The following is a 24772-nucleotide window of genomic DNA, read 5'->3' on the forward strand; positions in this document are numbered from 1 at the left end:
TTAGACTACTGCTGGAGTATTGTCGACAATCCTGAGTGCCACAGTTTAGAAAAGAGAGGGTGTACAATGATCCCTGGGTTAATTAACTTACATCAAGTGATGAGCAAAGCCGAGATTGTTCTCCTTAGAGCAGAGACTATTATACTGGACACAATTTTTGATGAAGTAACAAGAAATTGTAACTGGTAGGCAAGAGAGTAACCGGTAGACAAGAGAGTAAGCAGAAGATAGTGATTTAATGGGAAACAAGAGAAGTCTTTTTAGACAGCAACGTCACAGTCCTGAATACACTGCTTAAAAGAGTGGCTGTAACAGATTCTACAGAAGCTTTCAGAGACGAACTTGATATAGAATGGAAAAGGGACAATTTGCAGAGCTTTGAGAAAAAGTGTGGCAGTTTGGGCAGAGTCAAGATCAGCACGTTGAACTCAACAGTCTTCTTCAGTGCTACAAGAGTTTATGATTCTAGGCAGTGTTTTATCCTGAGATCCCTTTTCACAGAGAAATTTGCGCTACTGGTTTTCTCTAAGAAAAATGTCCCACGAGAAACTTTAATTTGTGTCATTTTACATTTTTCTCTCTCAACTTACCTGCACGTGCAGTGACTATTTTTATCTCATCAAATGCTGCACAGGTGATGGACCACAGCTATGGGTGAATGGTGAAATATTGCATGATATATTAACTTGATTTAAAAGGCAGGATTCTCTCTTCTACGTCAGCTGGTAGTGGGTGCATTCTTTATATGAAACACTCAGCTACTGCTTTGTTGTCTTATTCCAGAGAAGGTTAAAGATCCTATCATACTAGTGAAGAGCACGGGGTTCCTACATGCCTCCCTCTCTCAATACCAAACAGACTATTTCACCATTCACCCATAGCTGTGGTCCATCACCTGTGCAGCATTTGATGAGATAAAAATAGTCACTGCACGTGCAGCTAAGTTGTTGCAAGTGAAGCACTACATTTGAGAGAGAAAAATGTAAAATGACACAAATTAAATGCCACTCTTTTTCTATGCATGCTAATAGGTTTTGGCTTAAATCCCTAGGTTGGAATGTGTATAAAGCTCTTTAAAATGCAACTTATCTGACTATAATAAAACAAACACATACATGGACAAGTTCCTGTATTTAGATTATATAAATTTGGTTCATAGTGTTTTTCAGGAAGCCACTAATGCATCAACCACAGATGGTGCTAACCTTTGAGCTTGAAATCTCTTTCAACAACCAGGCTATCAATTAGAATCTTGCTGAATCTGTAAAGAAGCTGGCTTCCCGAGTTGAGAGAGAAAAGCAAGACCTGGCTGGCATTACTCATTAGAATGTCGCATAATCATGACTTGCGAGGGGTTAAAACGAGTTTATTGAATTGAAAGGATTCATTTTTGCTTTCTGGAAATCCTACAAATGAAATAGAAATGAAACGTGCAGGAGTTCTTTTGTTCACTTGGAACAATGGGGTATCCAGAGTTCACAATTGTCTGTTCCTGCTCCAGTCAAAATACAGCAAGAGCTTTATGTCCGTTATTGAAAATTGAGCAATTACTAGGCAATACCAAGTTTCAGTGATTTTCTGAATAATTACTGCATGTACCATTAGCTAATTATGCTTCTGTTTTAGAGTATGTTGAATGTCTTCAAAGTACAACAGATACATGAAAAATCTAAACAGAAAATGAGTTCCCATCCAGAGGAAGATCCAGTATTTTTCTCTCCACTAATGCTGCATGTGTTTACTAAGTTACTCCAACACTTTCTATCAATTCTTTCGCTGCATTGAGACAATCATAAAACTTTCCTTCCAAAATAAAAGCTAATCTATTCAGAAATCAGACTAGGCAATAAACAAAACAAAGTAGTGACCATGTGCCAATAAAGTGGACCACTATGTGTTCGCCATGAAAACATAGAGAGTGGCCCAAAAGAGAGAGATCACCAGATTCATAAAAGAGAATCCTGAAGAAAAACTGTATTATAGTTTGCCTAGTGAGCTACAAAAGTGTAACAACTGAGTAAAATGTCTAATCATAGAAATAGGACATTAATTTAAAGCAGCTGCAACAAAGGACTTTGGCAGAGCTATTATGGCAATAAGATGAGAGAAAGACCCTTACATTTAAACTGTGGAACAAACACGTAAATGACATTGAGGTCAGTAATCATTATATCGCCTCAAGGGTGGCATCTTTAACATAATGCGGGACTGGAAGATCATATCAATAAAAGCATAATACTATGTTGTCTTAAAAATAACATTCCCCAAAGTCAACTTTTGAAATTAAATTTGAGAGGTGGACATCACTTAACAAGACCATCAATTACTGCTGACCTATAGCTGCCTAAATGAGTTGCCTGCTGGTGCAATTAATTGTCAACCATATCGGTGTGGCACAAGAGTCAAACCAAACTAAAGCCATCAAGTCTCTTTTCCTCACGAAAATGAACCAGCAATCCAACTACTTCATGGTCATTTCACAGCTACATTGTTATGTTTCCAGAATTACTCTTCGTTTAAATTGAATTAAAATTTTCAACCAGCCAGGGTGGGATTTGAACTCAATTTCTGAATATTAGTTCAGAGAATCCAAGCAGAAGTGATCATATTCTGTGATGGGTGCCAAAAGCTGCAATTAAATAACTAAATATTTTTCTGTTGGAAAATGTAGGAAATCACTGAAAAGCTAAAATAAAAATATTTTCAGCTAATTACGTAAAACTGTAGTTATTGCCAAAGTCTTCAAATTAATTTTAAATTAAGTGACTCCACTAACTTAGATCTGTCAGTTCCTTTATTGATTCATTTATCGCAGTCGTTTAGTGTCCCCTCTACAACGAACCCAAAACAGAAACAATATCTGATGAAACTGAATGCATTTCCAATATTTTTAAACTTTTTTTTGTTTTCAATGTCTTATATAAATTCCCTTGCTTCATAAAGGAAGCATTTTCAAAACCAACACCCACCTCTTCCGTAATCCTATGTCTGGAGCTAAATCAGATTTTGTCCCTTGCTCAGAACCAAAGCAGACGTATCTATATTTGTATACAGCACTTTCTGTCACTGTGACCTTATTGCAATATCCCTACACAATCACACCATCATCCTTCAACCTTTTTTTAAAATCAAACTTAGTCAGGATCCCTTTGGTTTCACTCTTGCCTATCTAATTGCAGCCAAGGCAGCTCTTTCTGCTTGCACTATTGCAAAAGTCAATCCTTCTCCCCTCCATTTCATCAGATTCCATATAATAGCAGCAACCCTTACTCTCCACCACCTTTGTCAAGTGATCAATCATTTTTAATACACCAAAAACTTCTTAGAAATTGTACTTTCTTCCCCATCACTGATTCAGGATGAAGCAAACTGACTGCAAGGTTGACATCCTACTAGACCCTGCGCTGAGCACCAGGCTCATACTGGCGATTACAGCCAGTCTACTTATACCAAAGAATCAGAATCCTGATGGATCTGAATGGGGACTCTTGACCTCGAGATTAAGTTCAGTTATTATTTAAACTTATCTTACCTTATCATTCTTAATTATTGTTGTTAATGTGTCTTTAATAAATTTTACTCTTTTATGAATTTCAATAATTATTTAAATCTTGAGTACCAGACACATTTTAAAAACACTTAAAGCATGAAAGATTTTGACAGAAGGCAAAGTTCCACTCCCTGCCTTTCACTGTCAACCGCTGTTAGGCATTCCAAAGATAGGGTCTCAGCAGAACACTGGCTGAGGCCTGGTTGCTGGTGAGGCCTCAACAGCAATCAGTAACACTGAATCTCTGGAATTTTCTGTTCCAGGGTGTTGTGGAGGCTAGCTCATCAGAAGTATCTATAATGGAGGCAGATACATTTTTGAAAGATCAGGGCACGAGGGAGTTGGGTCTGGGGTGGATCAGCCATGATCATATTGAATGGCAGGGCAGGCAGCCTACTTCTGCTCCTATTTTCATGTAGTGTTCACTACAATTCATCGCCTGACTGTGAATGCAAGAGGTCTGGGATAATAAGACTCAAAACATTTGGCTGGTGTAGCACCCCTGGCATTGTTCATCATGGATCGACATCTGGGCATAGAAGAGTTGTTGATTTTAGTAGTGTTCTTTGGAGATGAGAATGAGGGGGTGATCTTGCTGAAACCCTTAGGGAACATGACAGGATACGTGTTAAGATGGGAGAATCTCCAACAAGGGGACATGGTTACAAGATTATAAGGTAGTTATTTAAAACTGAGGTGCTTGGGAACTTCTCGCAAAATATGGTAAAACACTGGAATTCTCTACCGCAGACAGTTGTGGAGGCTAGATCATGGAGAGTATCTAAAGAGGAAGTAAATACATTTCTGAAAGAGCATGGAATTGCGGCCTAAGGGGATCTGGCACAGAAAAGGAGACGAGCCCTTGGGTAGATCAGCCTTGATCATATTGAATGGTGGGGCTTGAGGAGTCAAGTGGCCTATTCCTTCTCCTATTTTCTTATGTTTGTTTGCCAGCCTGACAGTTTTATGCATTTTTTTAGAACTGATATTTAAAATTGGAATGATTGAAACATAGTAGTTGAGGGTATTCTAAAGACATCTTGACTACGCTTCCTTCCACCCCACTTCTTCTAAGGACTCCAATCTATTCTCCCAGTGTTTCAGTCTCATCTGTTCTGCTTTTGATATATCCTTCACCACAAATGCATCTGTTCCATTTCCGATAATTTTGGTCTCACCCATCTCCTCCTGCTTTACCAGGCTCCCAATTCAGCATATCATGCTCTGTAATTTCTGACACCTCCAACCTTATAGCACCAGACACATTTCCCCTACCCTTTTGGTATTACAAAGGGATTGTTATCTTAATGGCATTTTGGCCCACCTCCACAAGGACCATTCCCCTTCTCATGACATCTTTCCACACAACTGAAGGAGATCAACATCTGCCTCTGTGCCCACTAGTGGAATATGCCAGTGGCATACAGCAATTGACCTGTGGCCACCAAGAGAATACAACAGTTTTATATGGGTCTAGAACTAGATATGGACCTGGTGTTATATTCAGGCCTAGAGCACCAGGCTGGGCTTGATAGGGTGCCTGGGTACGTTAATGGACTTTGGCCCCAGACCTGTACCAGGCATCAAGGTGAGCTACAAGGATCAGGAGGGCCTTGGAAGACAGTGGAGAGAATCAAGTCCTACCTCAGATCTACAGTTGCAACATCCATAGAGCTCTTCCTAGTCCCCATGTGATTCTGCCCAATAACATCATAAGCTACTCCTTTCAAGGAGTTGGGCTCTCTTGGGGATTCCCAGCCTCACCCCATAGGATCAGTTTTTTTTAAAAACAGGAAGATTGGTGTCCTGAATCAATGTTAAGCAGGACAGCCAATTTCCCTTTCATAAAATTCAACTTTGGCAGCCTTATCATAGCCAGATATCAGTTCGGACAGCAGCAGACCTCAGGGATGGTAAGTGCAGGCGAGCCAGATGGACCCATCCCATGTGCTGGATATTACATCATGGGTCATATGTTGTGCACCATGTTACTGGACTTTCCAGCTTTTCAAGTATTTTATAATATGCTTATTTTTAAATTTTTATTGAAATGCCAAATATGGGATCTTGACATATTATTAATTGGTTCAGTTTCCTTTAAATGGTCTAACCTCCCCTGCTTCACTTAATTTCAGTAGGAAATTAGCAGCACTAACATTTTGGACCACAAAATTCACTATTAATTGATACATCCATAATGAAAAGCAATGATTTATTTTAATCTATGAAAAGATTTGTACCTATACCATGAGGCTTCAGAGTTGTAATGGCAATAATAAACATTTTAGGGACAATAAATACTTTCATATTTTTATGATCTTAAACATGTCAAGATATGACAATAAGATACTTCGAAATCTAGACATTAAACATTTTACAACTTAAAAAAATACAACTAAAACCTGAAAGGCACTTACTCCTTACACTCCTCAGCCCCATCTGTATCTTTCAAAGCCATGGTGTAGCTGGAGGCCAAAGGATCTAAACACCGACAATATTGGTCTCAAATTCTGTTTTAAAAAAGATTACACAAATTCACGTCATTTCCAAGGATACTTTGCATAATTTTTAAAAAAGTATCAATTTAATTGACTTAACATTTTCAAAATTACACAAACTCCAAACTAAGTTGTTCATACACTGCAGATTTAGGACTAGAACCACTCAATAGTTAAAAAGTTGAAAACAAAGATAAAACATACAAGCAAAATACAAACACAGAGAATCTTGTATGAGAGAATTATTCTGGCTTTATTTCTTATGATAGTTCAAAACTGCAGCTGTCATTAATTTTGAAATATAAGTTTTTGTTAGCAATTTTATTAGCAAAAATGTGCAATTCAGAAATCTTAGTTCACATTGGTGCATTAATTGTCTCCAAGATAGAATGTTGAAATGTTATTCAACACCATCGTTGTTTGAATGTTAGCAATAACTGACATTTAAAGTTGGTTATCCTCAGTGGCTTTGGCCTCATTGGTAAAGCATGCTATTGCAAGAAAGCATTTCCTATTACTGATACAGTATAGGCCCATCCCCACTCAAAGTAAGCCGTCAAGTAACTGATACTGATAGTGGCTGCAAATAAATCTTACTTTCTTGGTTGAAGAAGCACTATTAAAGAAACAGACAGACAAAATTAAAGCAAGGCAAGATTACACCGAAATAAATTCACTCTTCAGAAAGCAACCTTTTTGTTGTGATAATCATTTAACGCAAAAGAATGAAAAATGTAAGGAAAAAGGTATGACCCAAAATAAATAACCTCTTATTAATAAAAAAATTAAAATAAGTATGTCAGAAACATCCTGACATGCCACTATTTAATGTAGCCAATTGTCAGTACAATTTTAGAAATGCACAACCACTTTAGAACAATATTATCAAATAAAATTACATTATTGCATAGGTTCCTAAGCATTTTCTATAACTCCAGTTCATTCTGTGACTCAAGTTTTTGAGTGATCGGGTAAGTTCTCATTCCATTGTTCCATCTGAAGCCCTGCTTCAAAGAATGTCATGCTTCAAGCCACTTCTAGCTCTGATTTCTCATGTAACAGAATAAAAATCTTTAAATGTCTGTCTTGTGGAGTTAACTTTGTTCTTTTTGGCAGGTGTAACACAAACTGGATGCCTGTTGTTTAGTAAAGTTTGCTTATAATATCAAAGTAAGAGTAAAATGTTTAATTGTTTGGCTTATGCAAGATTATTCACAATACTATATTATAATTTTGATATTATCTTTGAAATTATAAGCAAACAGTCATCCAGCTTTGTGTTATACCTGCCAAAGATAACAAAATTGGCTGATTGCAACCACAAGATATACCTACTAATAGGTCAAGGAAGCAATCTAGTCTGTACTTAACTATGACATTGTCAGGGCCTTAATTTTACAGCTTTCTGCCTATAACTGAAAATACATCCAATAAGATTGACTTAAAAAAGATGTTTTTTTCTCTGCTGTGTTGGCAATATATTTTATCACGTCAACCATCCACTTTGATTTAACAATGCAGCTTTTAAAATGAGGATATTCTACAATGATTATTCTGCAATGGGTGTAAATATACAACGTTGTAAATGTAGATATTCTTTGTTATTAGCATTATAGCTGTAATTTATTTTAGAAACCATGATAACACTCTCTGAACCAAACCAAAATTAAGAACTGAAAAGTTCAAGCAATCACCATTGTGTAAGATCTGATAAAAAAAGTGAAAAATCAAAATAGTATTTCATATAAAAGAGTTGGTCAGTTACCAAATCGGGATTTAACAAATGTTCTCTGATACAATGAGCGAATAATGTATATAATTATATTTTCTCTCAACTTTCTTCTCTTCTAAAGGTGTTGACTACCTCTATAGAAAAATGGCTCATGGGTGCCCTTGATCACCTCACTGAGATACTAATTATTCACATGTTAGTCTTATGAATGAATATTTGCAAGCTATTCAATTATGGCAATCAGTACACCTGAGCTTGTCTTCATCATCGTAGACAGTTCCTTGAGAACGAGGATAGCTTACTTTCACTCCTGTTTTGAGGGTTCAATGTAGGAACAGCAGACTCTTCTACAGATGGAGCAGGAGTATCGGACAGAATGGGCAGATGGGTAGATTGTAAGGTGGTGTGCTACTTCTGCTATTTACTCAGGGCCTCTGCATGGACTCAAAGTTTTCAATTCCATCTAAAATGCCTCTTCCACATTATCATGGCCCAGGGATTCTCGGGAGTCTTCTTCAAGGAGTCTTGAATCTTTTCTGTGGTCAATCTGGTAATTTCTCCCTATGACAGAGCTCATTATAGTGTCTGTTTCAGGAATCTATTGTTGGGCATGCAAACAATTTGGCCTGCTCAATAAAGCTAACTATGGTCTCGGTACTGGGGATACTGGACGCAGAGAAGACACCAACTTTGATTCACCTATCCTTTTACAGTGAATTTGGTGGATTTTGCAGAGACTTCATTAGTGGTATCTTTCCGGCAATGCAAGATGCCTTTTGTAGGTAACCCAGATCTCAGAAGCAAACAGGAGAGCAGGGATCACCGTTGCCAGATAGAACATGCATTTGTGCCAGGTTTGAGATTTGATCTTCTAATAGTCTTTCCTTCAACCAACCAAAGGCTGTGCTGGCCCTATAAAGGCAGTGGTGAACTTCATCATCAATGTTTGCTTTCACCACGAGATGGTTCCTGATATGTGGGAAGTAGTCCACATTTTTCAGGATCTCTTCATGGGGAGACATAGCGTTGCAGTTATTACAACTGCTGCCTTACAACTCTAGTGACCTGGGTTCAATCCTGACCTCTGTGCTATCGGTATGGAGTTTGCACATTTGGATCTGACTGTGCGGATTTCCTCCAGCTGGTCTGATTTCCTCCCACATCCCAAAGACTGATTAATCTTCCTCCCGCCCTCCCCACACACAAGCCACACAAGTCCAACCAATTACTGTGCCCCTTACTTCTAATTCAAAATAACTCAGCAGAGACAGGTATCAATCTTTTGCGCTTCATTGTTCATGTGCTCAATAGATAAATTTGCTGATGCATGAAGAAATCCATGTGAGAAAATATATTTAAATTGATCTTCACCAGCTTTCAAATTTATGTTAATTATACAGGGAATTACAGTTGAAAATAATTTTAGTAGGTTGCAAAAGCATGCATCTTTTCCCAATTTTCTCTTCTCTAAGGTCTTGAACATCCTGCTAGAGTACTGGCACATTTGCATCTCCTACCACCTAGCAAGGTGGCAATTATTCTCACACAAGTTTCAACAGCAAAATTCACCATATATTGACAGACAGTTAATTTTCACTTGAGGGGTCCTTCCAATCTTTCATTGATGATTTCAAAATTTAGCACGAACACAAACCAGCAAATCAGAAGCTACAAACAGCAGCGAAGAAAGTAAGTTAGATGGAATTATACTAAAGTGACTGCTGATGAGTTGCTTTACCAAGATAGGAAAACCTGGGTTGAGTCGACATGATTGATAAAATCAAAGTGAGAAAAACAGAACATAACAGAGAGAATGACAACAGCAGCAGTATTGTGAAGAAAACTGAATATCATAAGGTGATATAGTGAAATCAGCTTCACATCATGTATGAGCACTTTGATTTAAAACAGATCCTATCTTCAGAAACCAAGGCATTATCAGCACCATCTAGTGGTCATCTTTTCTTTTTGATTTTGGTACCTAGTTAGAATTTACATCACTAGATGTCACTATTATTAACAGTAAATTCACAAAAACACGTTAATTTTCTGCTGCAAGTATCACATAGTTATTTCACAGCAAACAAATTGTAAATATTATGGCCACAACTTCTGTTGTTTCAATGACATTTATTTAAAAACACATTTTCATAAACTTGCCAGATTTATTCAGTTTTGTGCCAACTGTGAACTGTAATGGTGTTTTGGTCTTCATCTGTTGGGAATTGGGTATGGGCTGCCCAAACACATTTCATTTAGAACCCTTAGAGAGACTTTAATCCCATCTGTCTCAGATCAGTATTCCAACTAACACCACCAGAAAATCATTTGAATTTGCCAATTTAAAGAACAAACAAATTAATTTTTTAAAGTCTCATAACTGTAAACACAGACGGTAACCATATAAAACAATTACTTCCTCATTCCAATGATTAAAAAAAATCCATTTTCAATTTTACAAACTGAGCTTCTTATTCCGTGATTTATGTCAAATCCAGCAGGACCTATCTTGTCAACTGTGATGAAATGCTGCCATCCACAGGCTGGTGCTTCCTTTCACTTAAACTTATCTCAATTTGTTTTGAAACAGTCTGTACTTACAGGCATACAAAAATGTATCAGGCAAAATCTGAATTAATTATTTTTAGGTCAATAACTGCAATAAATACACAACTCACAATAGAGTCCTCAAATTGTTCAATTACCAATATCTACTTTCGTCGGCCACTGCTGTAAGGTGAATTTGCCAAATTACATTTTTAATTGCACATTTCCATATTTTTTTTGACCAGTACTGTTCCCATTATAATTAGACCTACTGGCTATACTGACTGAATAACTGTGACATTTTTAATTACTTGGGATTACAGGTTATACCTCTTCCAAATGTAATGCAACCATCGCTTTCTTTGGTAGAAGGTTTTCAATATTTATTTCAATTGTTCATGGGGGTGTGAAGGTTACTATCCATTCCTAATTGCCATCCCTACCTATCAATGCTCAATTGTGCCTTGAACTGTAGCTTGCTAAGCCATTTCAGAGGTCTACAGCAACCTCTCTGCAGCACCATACTATACCTAACCCTGTAAAGCCATATGAAGGGCTCCTGCATGACTGAGTTGAAAAGTCATAGAATTTCTGCTCTATTATAAAGTACTCTGATTCCACAGCACAATGTCAAAAAGTTAGAATTGCCCTTAATGAATAAAAATTGAATGAGATTTCTCTTAAGTTCAGATATCGCTCAAATTCTGCTATTCTAATCTCAATAGCATAACAAAGACTTTCATGCATCATATAAAAACAATATTTTTGCAATATCCACATCAAATCTTAATATGACAATAGAACATGCTTTAACAAAATAATATGAATGCTTTGTCCCCTCAGGTGAGGGTAGAAGCTAGCAATTGCAATCTAATGAAAATTGAAATACGAAAGAATTTTGGAGAAACAAACTCTGCCCTGTCTCACACGCACATAAACACATGTAGCTAATATATTTGACAATCCATACATGCCAAATATATTCACTAAGTTAAAACAAAATCAATTGTTATGAAAGTTGTTCTACCTTATAACCCAAAAACAAAATACTGCAGATGCCGAATATCTGAAATAACAACAGAAAGTTTTGGAAATAATCAACAGACTAGGCAGCAGCCATGGAGAAAGAAAGAAAGTTAACATTTCAGGGCTTTGACCTTTCATCTAAACATAACAATTTAGGGTTTATTTTTAAAAGTTTGCATCTTGACAGAAATAAACAATTCAAAATCAAGCATCAAACTTTAAACTGAAGAATCATCTTCAAACATGCTTTCTGGTATCAATGAGTAAGATATTCCAGCTTTTCCCAGCAGTTTTAGCAATATTTCATTAAATTAATGAAACTTCAGCTTCTACTAGTAGAATTAAAATAGGCAGCAACTAGAAACTGTTTACACAAAAGAGTGCAATTAAAATATGATCAACATAGTTGATGACTCTTAATGAACAATTCCCATCCTCCCTCCAAAGATATTTCGTTAACTTCCACTCTTCCTACATTAGTATATTTCTCTTAGTAAATTCGCTGATGACACCATTGTTGTTGGTAGAATCTCAGATGGCGATGAGGAGGCATACAGGAGTGAGATAGATCAGCTGGTTGAGTGGTGTCGCAACAACAATCTTGCACAATGTCAGCAAGACCAAGGAATTGATTGTGGACTTCAGGAAGGGGAAGTCAGGAGAACACACACCAGTCTTCATTGAGGGGTCAGCGGTGGAAAGGGTGAGCAGCTTCAAGTTCCTGGACGTCAACATCTCAGAGGTTCTATCCTGGGCCCAACACGATGCAATCATGAAGGCACACCAGAGGCTCTATTTCGTTAGGAGTTTGAAGAGATTCGGTATGCCACCAAAGACTTACAAATTTCTATAAATGTATGGTGAAGAACGTTCCGACTGGTTACATCACAGCCCAGTATGGAGCCTCCAATGCACAGGATCGCAGGAGACTGCAGAGGGTTGTAGACTCAGCCAACTCTACCATGGGCACAACCCTCCCATGGCACAAACATCAAGGACATCTTCAAGAGGCGGTGCCTCAAGAAGGCAGCATCCATCACTTAGGATCCTCTCCATCCAGGGCATGCCCTCTTCTCGTTACTACCATCAGGGAGGAGGTGTAGGAGCCTGAAGACCCACACTCAACAATTCAGGAACAGCTTCTCCCCTCCCCCATCAGATTTCTGAATGTTTCACAAACTCTACTTTGTTATTCCTTTTTTTTGCACTATTTAGTTTTGTAATTTATAGTAATTTTATATCTTTGTACTGTACTGTTGCAGCAAACCAACAAATCTCATGACATATAAGCCAGTGATAATAAATCTGATTTGATTCTTTTCCTCTAGCCCCCTTTACCCTTCAAGGGGCTCATCATGCTTAGGCAAGAATAAAATGGAGGCACAATCCAGATCTGTTGAAAAGGATTCTCGATGTAAACAGAACAGATTTGAATTTGACACTGATGTACACAAAGAGGGAGATTTAAACTGAAGAAGCTTAAGTGAGATTAGTAAAATCTATTTTCATTTGGAGAACCAAATGGAGTTTGAACATTTATCTATTAACAATTATTCAATGAACAAATTCAATGATTGTACAGTGGCATGCAAAAGTTTGGGCACCCCTGGTTAAAATTTCTGTTACTGTGAATAGCTAAGCGAGTAAAAGATGACCTGATTTCCAAAAGGCATAAAGTTAAAGATGACACATTTCTTTAATATTTTAAGCAAGATTACTTTTTTTATTTCCATCTTTTACAGTTTCAAAACAACAAAAAGGGAAAAGGGCCTGAAGCAAAAGTTTGGGCACCCTGCATGGTCAGTACTTAGTAACACCCCCTTTGACAAGTATCACAGCTTGTAAGTGCTTCCTGTAGCCAGCTAAGAGTCTTTCAATTCTTGTTTGGGGGATTTTCACCCATTCTTCCTTGCAGAAGGCTTCTAGTTCTGTGAGATTCTTGGGCCATCTTGCATGCACTGCTCCTTTGAGGTCTATCCACAGATTTTCAATGATGTTTAGGTTGGGGGACTCTGAGGGCCATGGCAAAACCTTCAGCTTGTGCCTCTTGAGGTCGTCCATTGTGGATTTTGAGGTGTGTTTAGGATCGTTATCTTGTTGTAGAAGCTAACCTCTTTTCATCTTCAGCTTTTTCTTTTACAGACAGTGTGATGTTTGCTTCCAGAATTTGCTGGTATTTAATTAAATTCATTCTTCCCTCTACCAGTGAAATGTTCCCCGTGCCACTGACTGCAACACAAGCCCAAAGCATGATCGATCCACCCCCTTGCTTAACAGGTGGAGAAGTGTTCTTTTCATGAAATTCTGCACCCTTTTTTCTCCAAACATACCTTTGCTCATTGCGGCCAAAAAGTTCTATTTTAACTTCATCAGTCCACAGGACTTGTTTCCAAAATGCATCAGGCTTGTTTAGATGTTCCTTTGCAAACTTCTGACGCTGAATTTTGTGGTGAGGACGCAGGAAAGGTTTTCTTCTGATGACTCTTCCATGAAGGTCATATTTGTGCAGGTGTCGCTGCACAGTAGAACAGTGCGCCACCACTCCAGAGTCTGCTAAATCTTCCTGAAGGTCTTTTGCAGTCAAACGGGGGTTTTGATTTGCCTTTCTAGCGATCCTACAAGCAGTTCTCTTGGAAAGTTTTCTTGGTCTTCCAGACCTCAACTTGACCTCCACCGTTCCTGTTAACTGCCATTTCTTAATTACATTATGAACTGAGGAAACGGCTACCTGAAAACGCTTTGCTATCTTCTTATAGCCTTCTCCTGCATTGTGGGCATCATTTATTTTGATTTCAGAGTGCTGGGCAGCTGTTTAGAGGAGGTACTCAATGACTACCAACCAGTGGCTCTGACATCCACCATCATGAAGTGCTTTGAGAGGTTGGTCATGGCACGCATCAACTACAGCCTACCATACAACCTGGACCCATTGCAATTTGCCTATCGGTGAAACAGGTCTACAGCAGATGCCATCTCCCTGGCCCTACACTCAGCTCTGGAGCACCTGGACAGTAAAGACACCTACATTAGACTTCAACACAATAATTCCGAGCAAGCTTTTCACCAAACTCCGAGACCTAGGACTCAACACCTCCTTCTGTAACTAGATCCTTGACTTTCTAACAAACAGACCGCAATCAGTGAGGATAGGCAGCAATACCTCCTGCACGATTATTCTCAACACTGGTGCCCCACAAGGCTGAAACCTCAGCCCTCTACTCTACTCCCTATACACTCACGACTGTGTGGCCAGATTCTGCTCTAACTCCATCTACAAGTTTGCAGGTGATACCACCATTGTAGGCTGTATCTCAAACAGCGATGAGTCGGAGTACAGGAAGGAGATAGAGAGCTTAGTGGAATGGTGTCATGACAACAACCTTTCCCTCAATGTCAACAAAACTAAAGAGCTGGTCATTAACTTCAGGAAAGGGGGTGGTGTACATGCACCTGTTTACATCAATGGTGCTGAGGTCGAGAGGGTTGACAGCTTCAAGTTCCTGGGAGTGAACATCACCAACAACCTGTCCTGGTCAAATCACGTATATGCCAAGGCCAAGAAAGCTCACCAGCACCTCTACTTCCTCAGGATGCTAAAGAAATTCAGTTTGTCCCCTTTGACTCTCACCAACTTTTACCAATGCACCATAGAAAGCATCCTATCTGGATGTATCACGGCTTGGTACGGCAACTGCTCTGCCCAGCAAGAAGCTGCAGAGAGTTGTGGACACAGCCCAGCACATCACGGACACCAGCCTCCCCTCCTTGGACTCTGTCTTTACCTCTCGTTGTCTTGGTGTAGCAGCCAGCATAATCAAAGACCCCACCCACCCGGGACATTCTCTCTTCTCTCCTCTTCCATTGGGTAGAAGATACAGGAGCTTGAGGGCATGTACCACCAGGCTCAAGGACAGCTTCTACCCCACTGTGATAAGACTATCGAACAGTTCCCTCATACGATGAGATGGACTATGACCTCACGATCTACCTTGTTGTGACCTTGCACCTTATTGCACTGCACCTTCTCTGTAGCTGTGACACTTTATACCGTTATTGTTTTTTACCTGCACTACATCAATGCACTCTGTACTGACTCAATGTAACCGCACTGTGCAATGAATTGACCTGTACGATCGGTTTGTAAGACAAGCTTTTCACTGTACCTCGGTACAAGTGACAATAATAAACCAATACCAATACCCATGGCTGCTGATTGTTGGGACAAGGTTTGAGTCAGGGTATTTATAAAGCTTTGGAATTTGCATCAACTGGCCTTTCCTAACAGCCATTGCCTCCACCACCACTGCACCAAAGCTGCACTGTGCATCATCTATATAAGGCATTGCAGTTACTCACTCAGGCAACTCTGACAGCACCTGCTAAACATGCAATCTCTATCACTAAAGACATATGGGAATATCACCACCAATAGGTTTCCTACCAAGTCGTACACCATCCTGATCTGCAAAGATATTTTTCATCCTTCAACATCTCTGGGTCTAAAACTCAGAACTCCCTAACCAATAGTATTGTGAAGGTTCAAGTAAACTCATCACTATGTTATGAAGAGCAACTAGGGAGGAACAAATGATGGCCTTGACAGCTCCACACCCTGAAGAATGAATTTTAAAAAACTAAGTATTCAAAAGGAGGAAACGCTTACTGACATTCTTCATTTTGACAAAGGTTGACTTCTAATGTAATGAAAAAAAATGAGCAAATCTGTTAGAGGGAGATATTCAAAAAAGCATTTTAATACACAATTGGGTGAAATCCCAAAGTGACGAAAGCCCTATTTTCCCAAAACAAAACTATCAATGGATCACTAACAACACATGGGAAACTGTAAAACTGTCAAAAGAAACATACAAAAGACCAAAAACTAGAACCAGATCTTAGCAACCGTGAGAGAAATAAAGAATAGCAAAAGGTGACAAAGCTAGAGTAAGAACTACAAAAATGGAATACGAAAAGGAATTTGCAAGGGACATAAAGATTTTGATTTGACATCAGATTGAAATTTTCAAGGTTTTACGGAGAACTGGTACAGTAGATAATCTATTTCTGCTGGTTGGGGATTCTGTGACAAAAGATCATAACCTAAATGTGAGATTCAGACATTTTAGGAGCAGCCTAAAACCTACACAGAGACTGGTAGAAATCTGGCCCACACTTCAAGTGGCAACTGATGCCAGATCAATCATTTAAATTAAGTCTTAGATTGTCAAGATTCTTAAAAAAACACCATTATTGGATAAGTGAAAAGGTAAGCACGTGCAGTTAGGTCACAGATCAGCCACTGAATAAGATGGTATTAATAAGTTAAGTAAGTAGAGCTTAACTTTATGGTAATGACCAATTGACAATCCAAATTACTTCCAAGGTTCAATCACATGAAACAGCTTTCATTTGAACCAGCTCTAACCAGAGACTGATTTTTAAATCATGCACTTAAAGACATAAATACTCCTGTTATCAACCTAGTTTCTGTTCATATTTTCCAAATCAAATCACTCCACTGATGAGACAACACCACTTTGTGTGTATCCATTTTTGAGTGAGCTACAATTGTCATTGCCGCAAATTCCCTTCCCATGACCTGACTTTAATCTGAACTGAGCACTAGATATTTCATAACAAAGTTACCCATTTCCACTTTTATAAAGTTGTTGCAGAAGTACAGTCTTCAGTCCCTCGGGCTTACTATACTAGGTTCATCTGCATCTTCACTTCATCTAACTGCCCTGGTTTTGCAAATTTTAATAGTCTTGTCTGACAAAAACAATGGCCCTTCCAGCCCCATTTTGGCCTTTTGCTGGAGTCCACACCTAACCTTTGTCACTTTGCCATGGAATTTATAATGCTCATTGCTGACATTCCATTCTCCACCTTCCATAATTCAAGGTCTCTGAGTAGCTCGGAAGCAGGTCTGATTATGGGCTTAAGATCAGTCCATAGCTTTATGATATAGAATAAAAAGTTGCAACCTATTAAACACTCTTCCAGAATCATCAGTGCTGCAGTCTCATTGCGGTTTGGAACCATCTTCCAGGGAAAAGGAAATTTAACATTCGCGTGACAGATGGATATGTGCTGATGTAACTTAAACTGCTGATATGCTTGATACAGGTATCTTTGTACATCAAGGACAAACTGAAGAACAGCAAAAAGCACTTTTCACATCAGTACAGTAAGATTTTAGTTAAATGGAACATAAAGACAAATAGCATAATTCCGTGAAGAAGCCTGGTAGCAAACCAATTCTACAGGAATTAAGACTCAATCAAACCAGAGATGCCCTAAAGCACCTTCTAGTGGTTCTGGTACCAGACTAATAATTCAGTTGGCAACTACAAACGCAGCCACCACAAGTTGTACTATATCACTGCACTTCAAATTAAAAATCACAGCTCTCAGATCCAGCATCAAGTAAATCAAACTGTTGAAAGGGCAAAGGGAGAAACTTTAACTCAAAAGATCTCTTCTTGTGCGGCAAATTTCTGATTCTATCTCATCAAGACATTTTTGCAAAATGATTTCTCAAATACGTTGCATATGAACTGTTTTTAACTGAGAAAGCCACTGGCAAGCAAACAGCACCATGTTTCAGCATATTGAAAATGGATAGCTTCCCTAACATTGACTCTACTGTTATAAAGAAAAACAAGGGCAATTTTGTATTGAATTACTACAAAATTCCTTCAGGAAATCACACATGGAACCCAAAAAACAAGTAAACAAGTGACTTTACATTCTAGCAGACAGTAACGACTGCCCAGTAATGAGAGCTTCTAAGAGAAAAAAACCACAAACAAAACCCAGCTATGTCTAAACCTGCCAATTGTATTTTCATGTAAACCGTTTCAATGCTCTACTGATTGCATTCACTCTCCCAAGGTGGGCCAGAGGGAAATATTGTGCAGGTTGAATGTAGCCTGCAGGCCATACATTGTGCACAACGGGATAAATAGCCCACTCCTGTTTCAATGCTCCTGTGTTCCACAGTACAGTCACGCAGAATATATTTACTTCAAAACTAACTGAGGTGGAAGCATTAACTTATTCAAAATGAATCCAGTAAATACAGCAATAAGTATCAACAGTGATATGAAGTCTTCAAGGTGGCTATACTTCTGGCTCGTTGAAACAAGTTGGGGAAACGCATGTACAGATGGCAGGCCCTAGGTAGAGCAGTGAGATGCAAAAAGATGAGTGTTACAAGATGCAGAAAAGGGTAGAGTTTACAAAATAACATTTGTGAACAAAGAAATAGGTTTATAAAACATTCTCCAAAGAGAGTTAATGAATGGAATAAAGCCCATGATAGAGTGGATAGGATGGAGAAAGCAGTTTTAATCAACTCTGTTTTCTTTCTTATTCCATTTTAATACTCAAAACATACAGTAAAATAATCTGGTACACTGGGAACATTGGTAGCATAGGACAAGTAGATTTTCCAGACTATTGGATGTTATTCCTATTAATATACAAACACACCTTTATTTCACTTTTTTTGAACATGCTATTTAGTCGTACAATAAATTTTCCAGTAAACCCAGTGTGTTTAATGGGAGCAGGAAATATACAAGCATACCTGGACCCCAGCTCCAGCCACACTGCTGACCCCTGGCTCTGGCAACACACCTGCTTTCATTCCTGACCTCAGCCTCACATTCTTGACATTCATGAGTGAGCCAGATACCAAACTTTCAAAATTCCAAACAGTCGAATGCTGGAATATCAGAGTTTTATTGTTCATATTTCACACAAATAGAAGTATGGGATTTTAATCCTGTTATGCAGAGTAATCTAGTGGTTTAAAATGACAAAAACGTTACTTGCAGTTGTTCTTTTGGCATGACAAACTCTTTATTTTCATGTCTTTTCCTCCTTGATATCGTCATTTAATTGGAAGAGTGGATAAATGAAATGATTATCTTCTTTAGCATTCTAGTTTAGTGTTAATGGTTTTTCATTCATAAATAATAGATGGATTTACTTTTCAAGCTAACCTAGAAGTACACCATTCTATCACAGGATTCATGCAGGATTTTAAGAGCAATGAACTTGCTGAATATTCCCCACCCCACCCCACCCCACCCCCAAAAAAGACAAAATCAAAATTCAAAGCCAAGTGTATTCTAACAGAGCAAAAAACAAACTGCTGGAGGAACTCAGCAGGTCAAACGGCATATGCGGAGGCAAAGGGATAGTCGACATTTCGGGTTAAGACCCTGCATCAGTTCCTCCAGCAGTTTGTTTTGTTGCTCTAGATTCCAGCATCTTCTGTCTCTCATGTCTCTGCATTCTAACAAAATTCGGTTCACATTGTTTTACTTCACAGTATTGAAGATACACTTACCATGTTATCTGATTATTTTCACTTTGCCGTTCATGGTTGCTCCCTCACCATCATCCAGGGAACTAAACAACCCGTCCAGGTGAGGCAAAGATTCACATGCACTTCCTCCAAACTTGTCTACTGTGTTTGGTGTCCCAAGGTGGCCTCACCTACATTGGTGAGACTAAGTGCAGACTAGGCAACCGGTTTGCAAAGCACCTGCGCTCTGTCAATAATAGCCATCCCAAGCTCCCGGTTGCATGCCATTCCAATCCCCTTTCCTTTCGCACACCAACCGGTCAGTCTTCAGACTTCTCCATTGCCAGGGTAAGCCAAACGCAAACTAGAAGAACAACACCTTATATTGTGCCTGGGCAAACTGTAACCCAATGATATGAACACTGAATTTTCCCATTTCACAGAACCCTAACGTCCTGTGTTTCCCTTTTTCTCTCTCTTTCCAATCCACCTATGTTCCTCTCATTTTTGTTCCCTTCCCCACACCCTTCCTCCATCCCCCCATTATCCATTTTCATCCCCCTCCCCTCCTGGTTCCATCTACCTACTACCCACATACTTCACCCGCTGCGTTCTCTCTCCCATCCCGTTCCATCTACCCTTCATCTCTTCTTTGGTGGTTCCCATCATCACATTCTTTACTTATCAGATTCCAGCACTTGTAGCCTTTGTGTCCCTGGCCTCATCACCCTCCAGCCTCTGTCTCCACCGTCACCATCACCTCCCCCACCTGGCTCTGTCTGACTCTTTTTTTCTTTTCTAGTTCCACCCTATCACACACCTGCCTGTCTCTTTATTCCACCCCTTTTTGGCTCCTTCTGCCCATCATCCTTCACCCCTCCTTGGTCCGCTGATCACCCACTAGCCCCCGACTCACTACTCCCCCTCTTCTCTTTATACTGGTTATCTCCACCATCAGTCCTGCTGCAGGGTCTCAACCTGAAATGTCAACAATTCCCCCTCCTCCCCCCGAGATTGCTGCTCAACCCACTGGAATTCCTCCAGCAGTTTGCTTTTGCTCCAGATTCCAGTATATGCAGTCTCCTTTCTCTCCATAGTCTTTATCAAACCCAGGTTGATCCAACAGTCAACAAAATTTAAAATGAGCAAAAACATAAATTAACAAATACCAAATGACAAAAGTGCAGAAAAAGAAAGGAAATGAATGGATAGGAAGAGTGATCAACTGTTATCATAAGCAAGGCTAACAAATTTACCTTCAGTTTACAGTGAAAGAACTGCCAAATTCAGCACCCCTCTCAGTATTCACAGGACTAAAATTATATTCTTAACGTGATTCTGTCTTCACAAAAGCAGTACAATTCCCCATAAAGGGTTGTGATAATAATCAGGCATTACAATTCTGCTGTGCAATCATAACTATTACAACTAATTCAACAATAAATAAATAATGATAATGTAGCACTCATCTTGTGACACAATTCTCTAATTAGTGGCTGTTAAGAGTATGCAATTCTTTCAATACGTTAATTAATAGCAATTTACTAAACTATCAATATCAACTTCAGCTTTAAAGTCATTATACTTGGACAAAAAGATGCATTTTCCCCACTAAGTATCCAGGCAATATCTACAGATATTTTGCTCAGCTGTGACCAGTTCCTAAGATTATAATTTAACACCAAAAATCCAAACAAATTATTCAATTTTCAGCTGTAGTTCACTAGCTTCACAAACGTCATTCTAGCTCGTATTTTGTTTTTGCAGTAGTTGCTGGATGAGTTGGGAGCACAGAGAATATCGTGATCAGTTTTCAGCATGAAGTGGCAGTGAAGTTTTGCCATTCACTGGGATCACTGGACAGAAATCATTAAGAACAAACTTAGCTTAACTGTGTTCTATTTTCTTAATATTCCAAGAGATGATTATGGTTGAGATCCAATTCTGTAGTGCAGAGCAGGAAGTGAATCTGAGACTTGCTGCTCTATTAGGATGAAGTTAATGCTTTTGTCTAATTAAAAAATGTCAATTATATTTTTAAAGCATTTTTTCTCAGAAGCAACAATTTGGTCTAAGTTCTTCATCCTCAGTAGATTGAAGTATGTCCACCGTGATCAGTTATTGCAATCTCAGAAAAGCAAAATAGCATCTCTCCTGGTATTTAGTTCAACAGTTTGAAGCAATAGCAATATTTTTGGCAGATATGCATCATCTTTGAACATTACTGCAGGATAACAAATGGTTCACGGGAATCTCCTGTTACAATAAATGAGCTTATGGCAAAGTTGACCATCATCCACCATCTCAGAGGATAAACCTCAGGAAAATAAACTTGTTTCTCAAGTACAAAGTCTCTTCCTGCTTCTTTATTTCTCTCCCTCTCTCTTTTACACACAAACACAAAAATGCAGCCAAAAAAATCAATAATTAACTACTTAAAGAAAACACTGGAGTAACTGGGCTGATTAAACACCACTGATTATTCCTGGGAAATTGTGCCACTGCAAATATTTAACTGGAGAAAGTGCCATCAGCCAAGAGCCACAAATTAGTGGGGAAAGGTGGGTTGAAAATCAAACCCAGGTGCCCAGTTAAACTTGCAAAATCTTGATGAAGGTATCAAAAGAAAATGATTTACCACTGTACACAAAAGTAAACAATAGTCTTGAGAACAAGGTAATGCAATGATTTTGTTTACAAGCTTATTTTATAGATTGGAAATTCAATTATAAATAGCAGATAAAACATTCTGCAAAATGTGATTCTGAAAAAATTAATTGGACGTAAGTTTGTTTGGCTATTATTCAGTCCAGATCATTTTTCAACACAAGATACAAGCTACAATTCTGCTGGTTGGTTCCATCCACTGCATGTATACATCACCTACACATCATCCCACAGCCCTGGACAGAACCCTACCATGTCTAACACCATTGTTTGCTATCTAACCATACCACCAAACATGGGTCTTTTTGACAGGCACGAAACAACCCAAACCACCTGAAGTGCAGTTCTTAATAGTTTCTATCCTCACCTTGGCTAATTTCCATCTACTAGAAAGGGTAAAAGAAAGAGGGATAAGGAGTAAAACAGGAAGATAGAGAAATAGCAAAATAACATTTACAAACAGGAAAGTAAAGAATCAGTTGTCCTGACTTTCTCTGAGCAACATTTTAGAAACAATTACAGATACATAGTTCCTGAAAATGGAGACATTGGTAGACAGGGTGGTGAAGAAGGTGTTTGGCACGCTTGCCTTCATCAGCCAGAGCACTGAGTACAAGAGTTGGACATCATGTTACAGCTGTACAAGACATTAGTGAGACTGCACTTGGGAGTATTGTGTGCAGTTCTGGTTGCCTGGGAAAAGAAGGATGTCATTGAGCTGGAAAGGGTGCAGGAAAAATTCATGAGAATGTTACCAGGATTGGAAGGTTTGAGCTATAAGGAGAGAGTGGATAGGCCGGGACATTTTTCCCTGGGCTGTAGGAGGCTAAGGGATGATCTTATAGAGGTTTATAAAATCAACAGGGGAATAGATAAGGTGAATGGTCACAGTCTTTTTCCTAGGGTAGGGGAGTCTAAAACTAGAGGGCATAGGTTTAAGGTGAGAGGGGAAAGACTTAAGGGATCTTTTTAACATAGAGGTAGGTGGGTTTTTGGAAAATGGTAGAGATGGGTACAATTACAATGTTTAAAAGACATTTAGGCAGGTACATGGATAGGAAAGGTTTAGAGGGAAACAGGGAAATAGGACTAGCTCAAGTAGACAACATGTTCGTCATGGACAGGTTGGGCTGAAGGGCCCCTTTCTATATTGTATGACTCTAACATTTTGAGTCACATTATCCTTAATTTGGTCTTCCACCCTGAAATTTAGATGTCCTGAACAACTTTGCTACAAGATGCCAATTTTCCCATAAAAGATGGCTACAGGGATTAGATCAGTCCTAAAACCTTAAAAGAAGCAGCTGGTGGCATTACCAGACTGTTTACCATGCACACAGAAGTCTTACTTGACTCTCTACTGCGGTATGGGAATGCAGTGGAATTTGTGGCTGCAGCACAAAGGATACTCTTGACTTGCTCCACAATCTGTCCAAACCCCAGGGTCAACCCAATTCTAGCCTGGGTCCTCGTAGCCTACCCAAATGTTGGTTTGCACCAGAAACTACACTCCATTTGGAATTAGACTACAATCCAGCAAAGCAAAGTGACAGGTGTGCCAGCTACACAAGTTCAGAACGTACTCATCTGAGAGCAGCTGAATACCAAAGGTTCCCTTCAGAGGGACCGGCCTGAGCCAGCTTAATTCACCCTGATATTGTTTTTTTCTTGTCGGCCACATTTCACATATATAACTATATCAATATGTAGAGAGCAAAATTGTTTGGGGTATTACACTAGAGTTTACAAGAAAGTTGAAACTGAACATGTTTAAAATACTTATATTGACAACAGAGTAGTTAACTAGAACAAAATATTTACTGTATTCATAACTCAATCATCTCTACTCAAAAATGAAACAAAAATGATCAGCAATTTACTACCAACAAAAGAAAAACCTCTCCTCATTCCTTTTCAAGTTGCTTATTCTGGGAACCTGAATCATTTAAATATGTTAGTAATATTTTATTAATTAAAAAAGAACATTGAAAGATCACATCCTGAAATTTACCAGGATCCTTAGAAAGAAAAATTATTCTATCCCCAAAATCCAAATTTGTCTGATAAAGGTCTAGTTAAAAAAGTATGATTTGGCCAGTCAAGCTTTTTCCTTAATTACCATTGTCAAGCAGGTGAACTTCCAAAAAAAAATAAGAACTAAACTAAAATTATTATAGACTGGATTGTTAATGATGTCACAAGCTCTAGACCGGTGTGTGTGTGTGTGTATGTATATATATATATATCAAACTCTACAGAGGACAAAACTGCTTGCTGAATTTAATTAATTAAAGGGTTATCAAAATACTACATATAAAAGCCCAAATCTACCAGGTAATCAATATTTTTTTTGAAATTACTGAAAAAAAACTTTAAACAAATAATTGAGCAAGTGTTATTATTTCATCCACAAATCCATTTTTTTTAACCAC

General features: G+C 38.7%; 1 protein-coding gene across 7 annotated transcripts in view; it reads right to left on the reverse strand.

Moving 5' to 3' along the window:
• LOC127568563 (zinc finger protein 644-like) overlaps positions 1–24772 on the reverse strand; it is an 84405-nt gene that overhangs the window by 26906 nt on the left and 32727 nt on the right. For 5 of the 7 annotated variants that reach the window (XM_052012461.1, XM_052012459.1, XM_052012463.1 and 2 more), the window contains one exon: positions 5968–6060. The exons of the other annotated variants lie outside the window; for them this stretch is intronic. In XM_052012461.1, the coding sequence (XP_051868421.1) occupies positions 5968–6008 (41 nt within the window). In that variant the 5' untranslated portion in view covers positions 6009–6060. The remainder of the gene's footprint in view (positions 1–5967; positions 6061–24772) is intronic. 7 annotated transcript variants of the gene reach the window in all.

The sequence above is a fragment of the Pristis pectinata genome, chromosome 3, assembly GCF_009764475.1.
Source record: "Pristis pectinata isolate sPriPec2 chromosome 3, sPriPec2.1.pri, whole genome shotgun sequence".
Lineage (NCBI taxonomy): Eukaryota > Metazoa > Chordata > Chondrichthyes > Rhinopristiformes > Pristidae > Pristis > Pristis pectinata.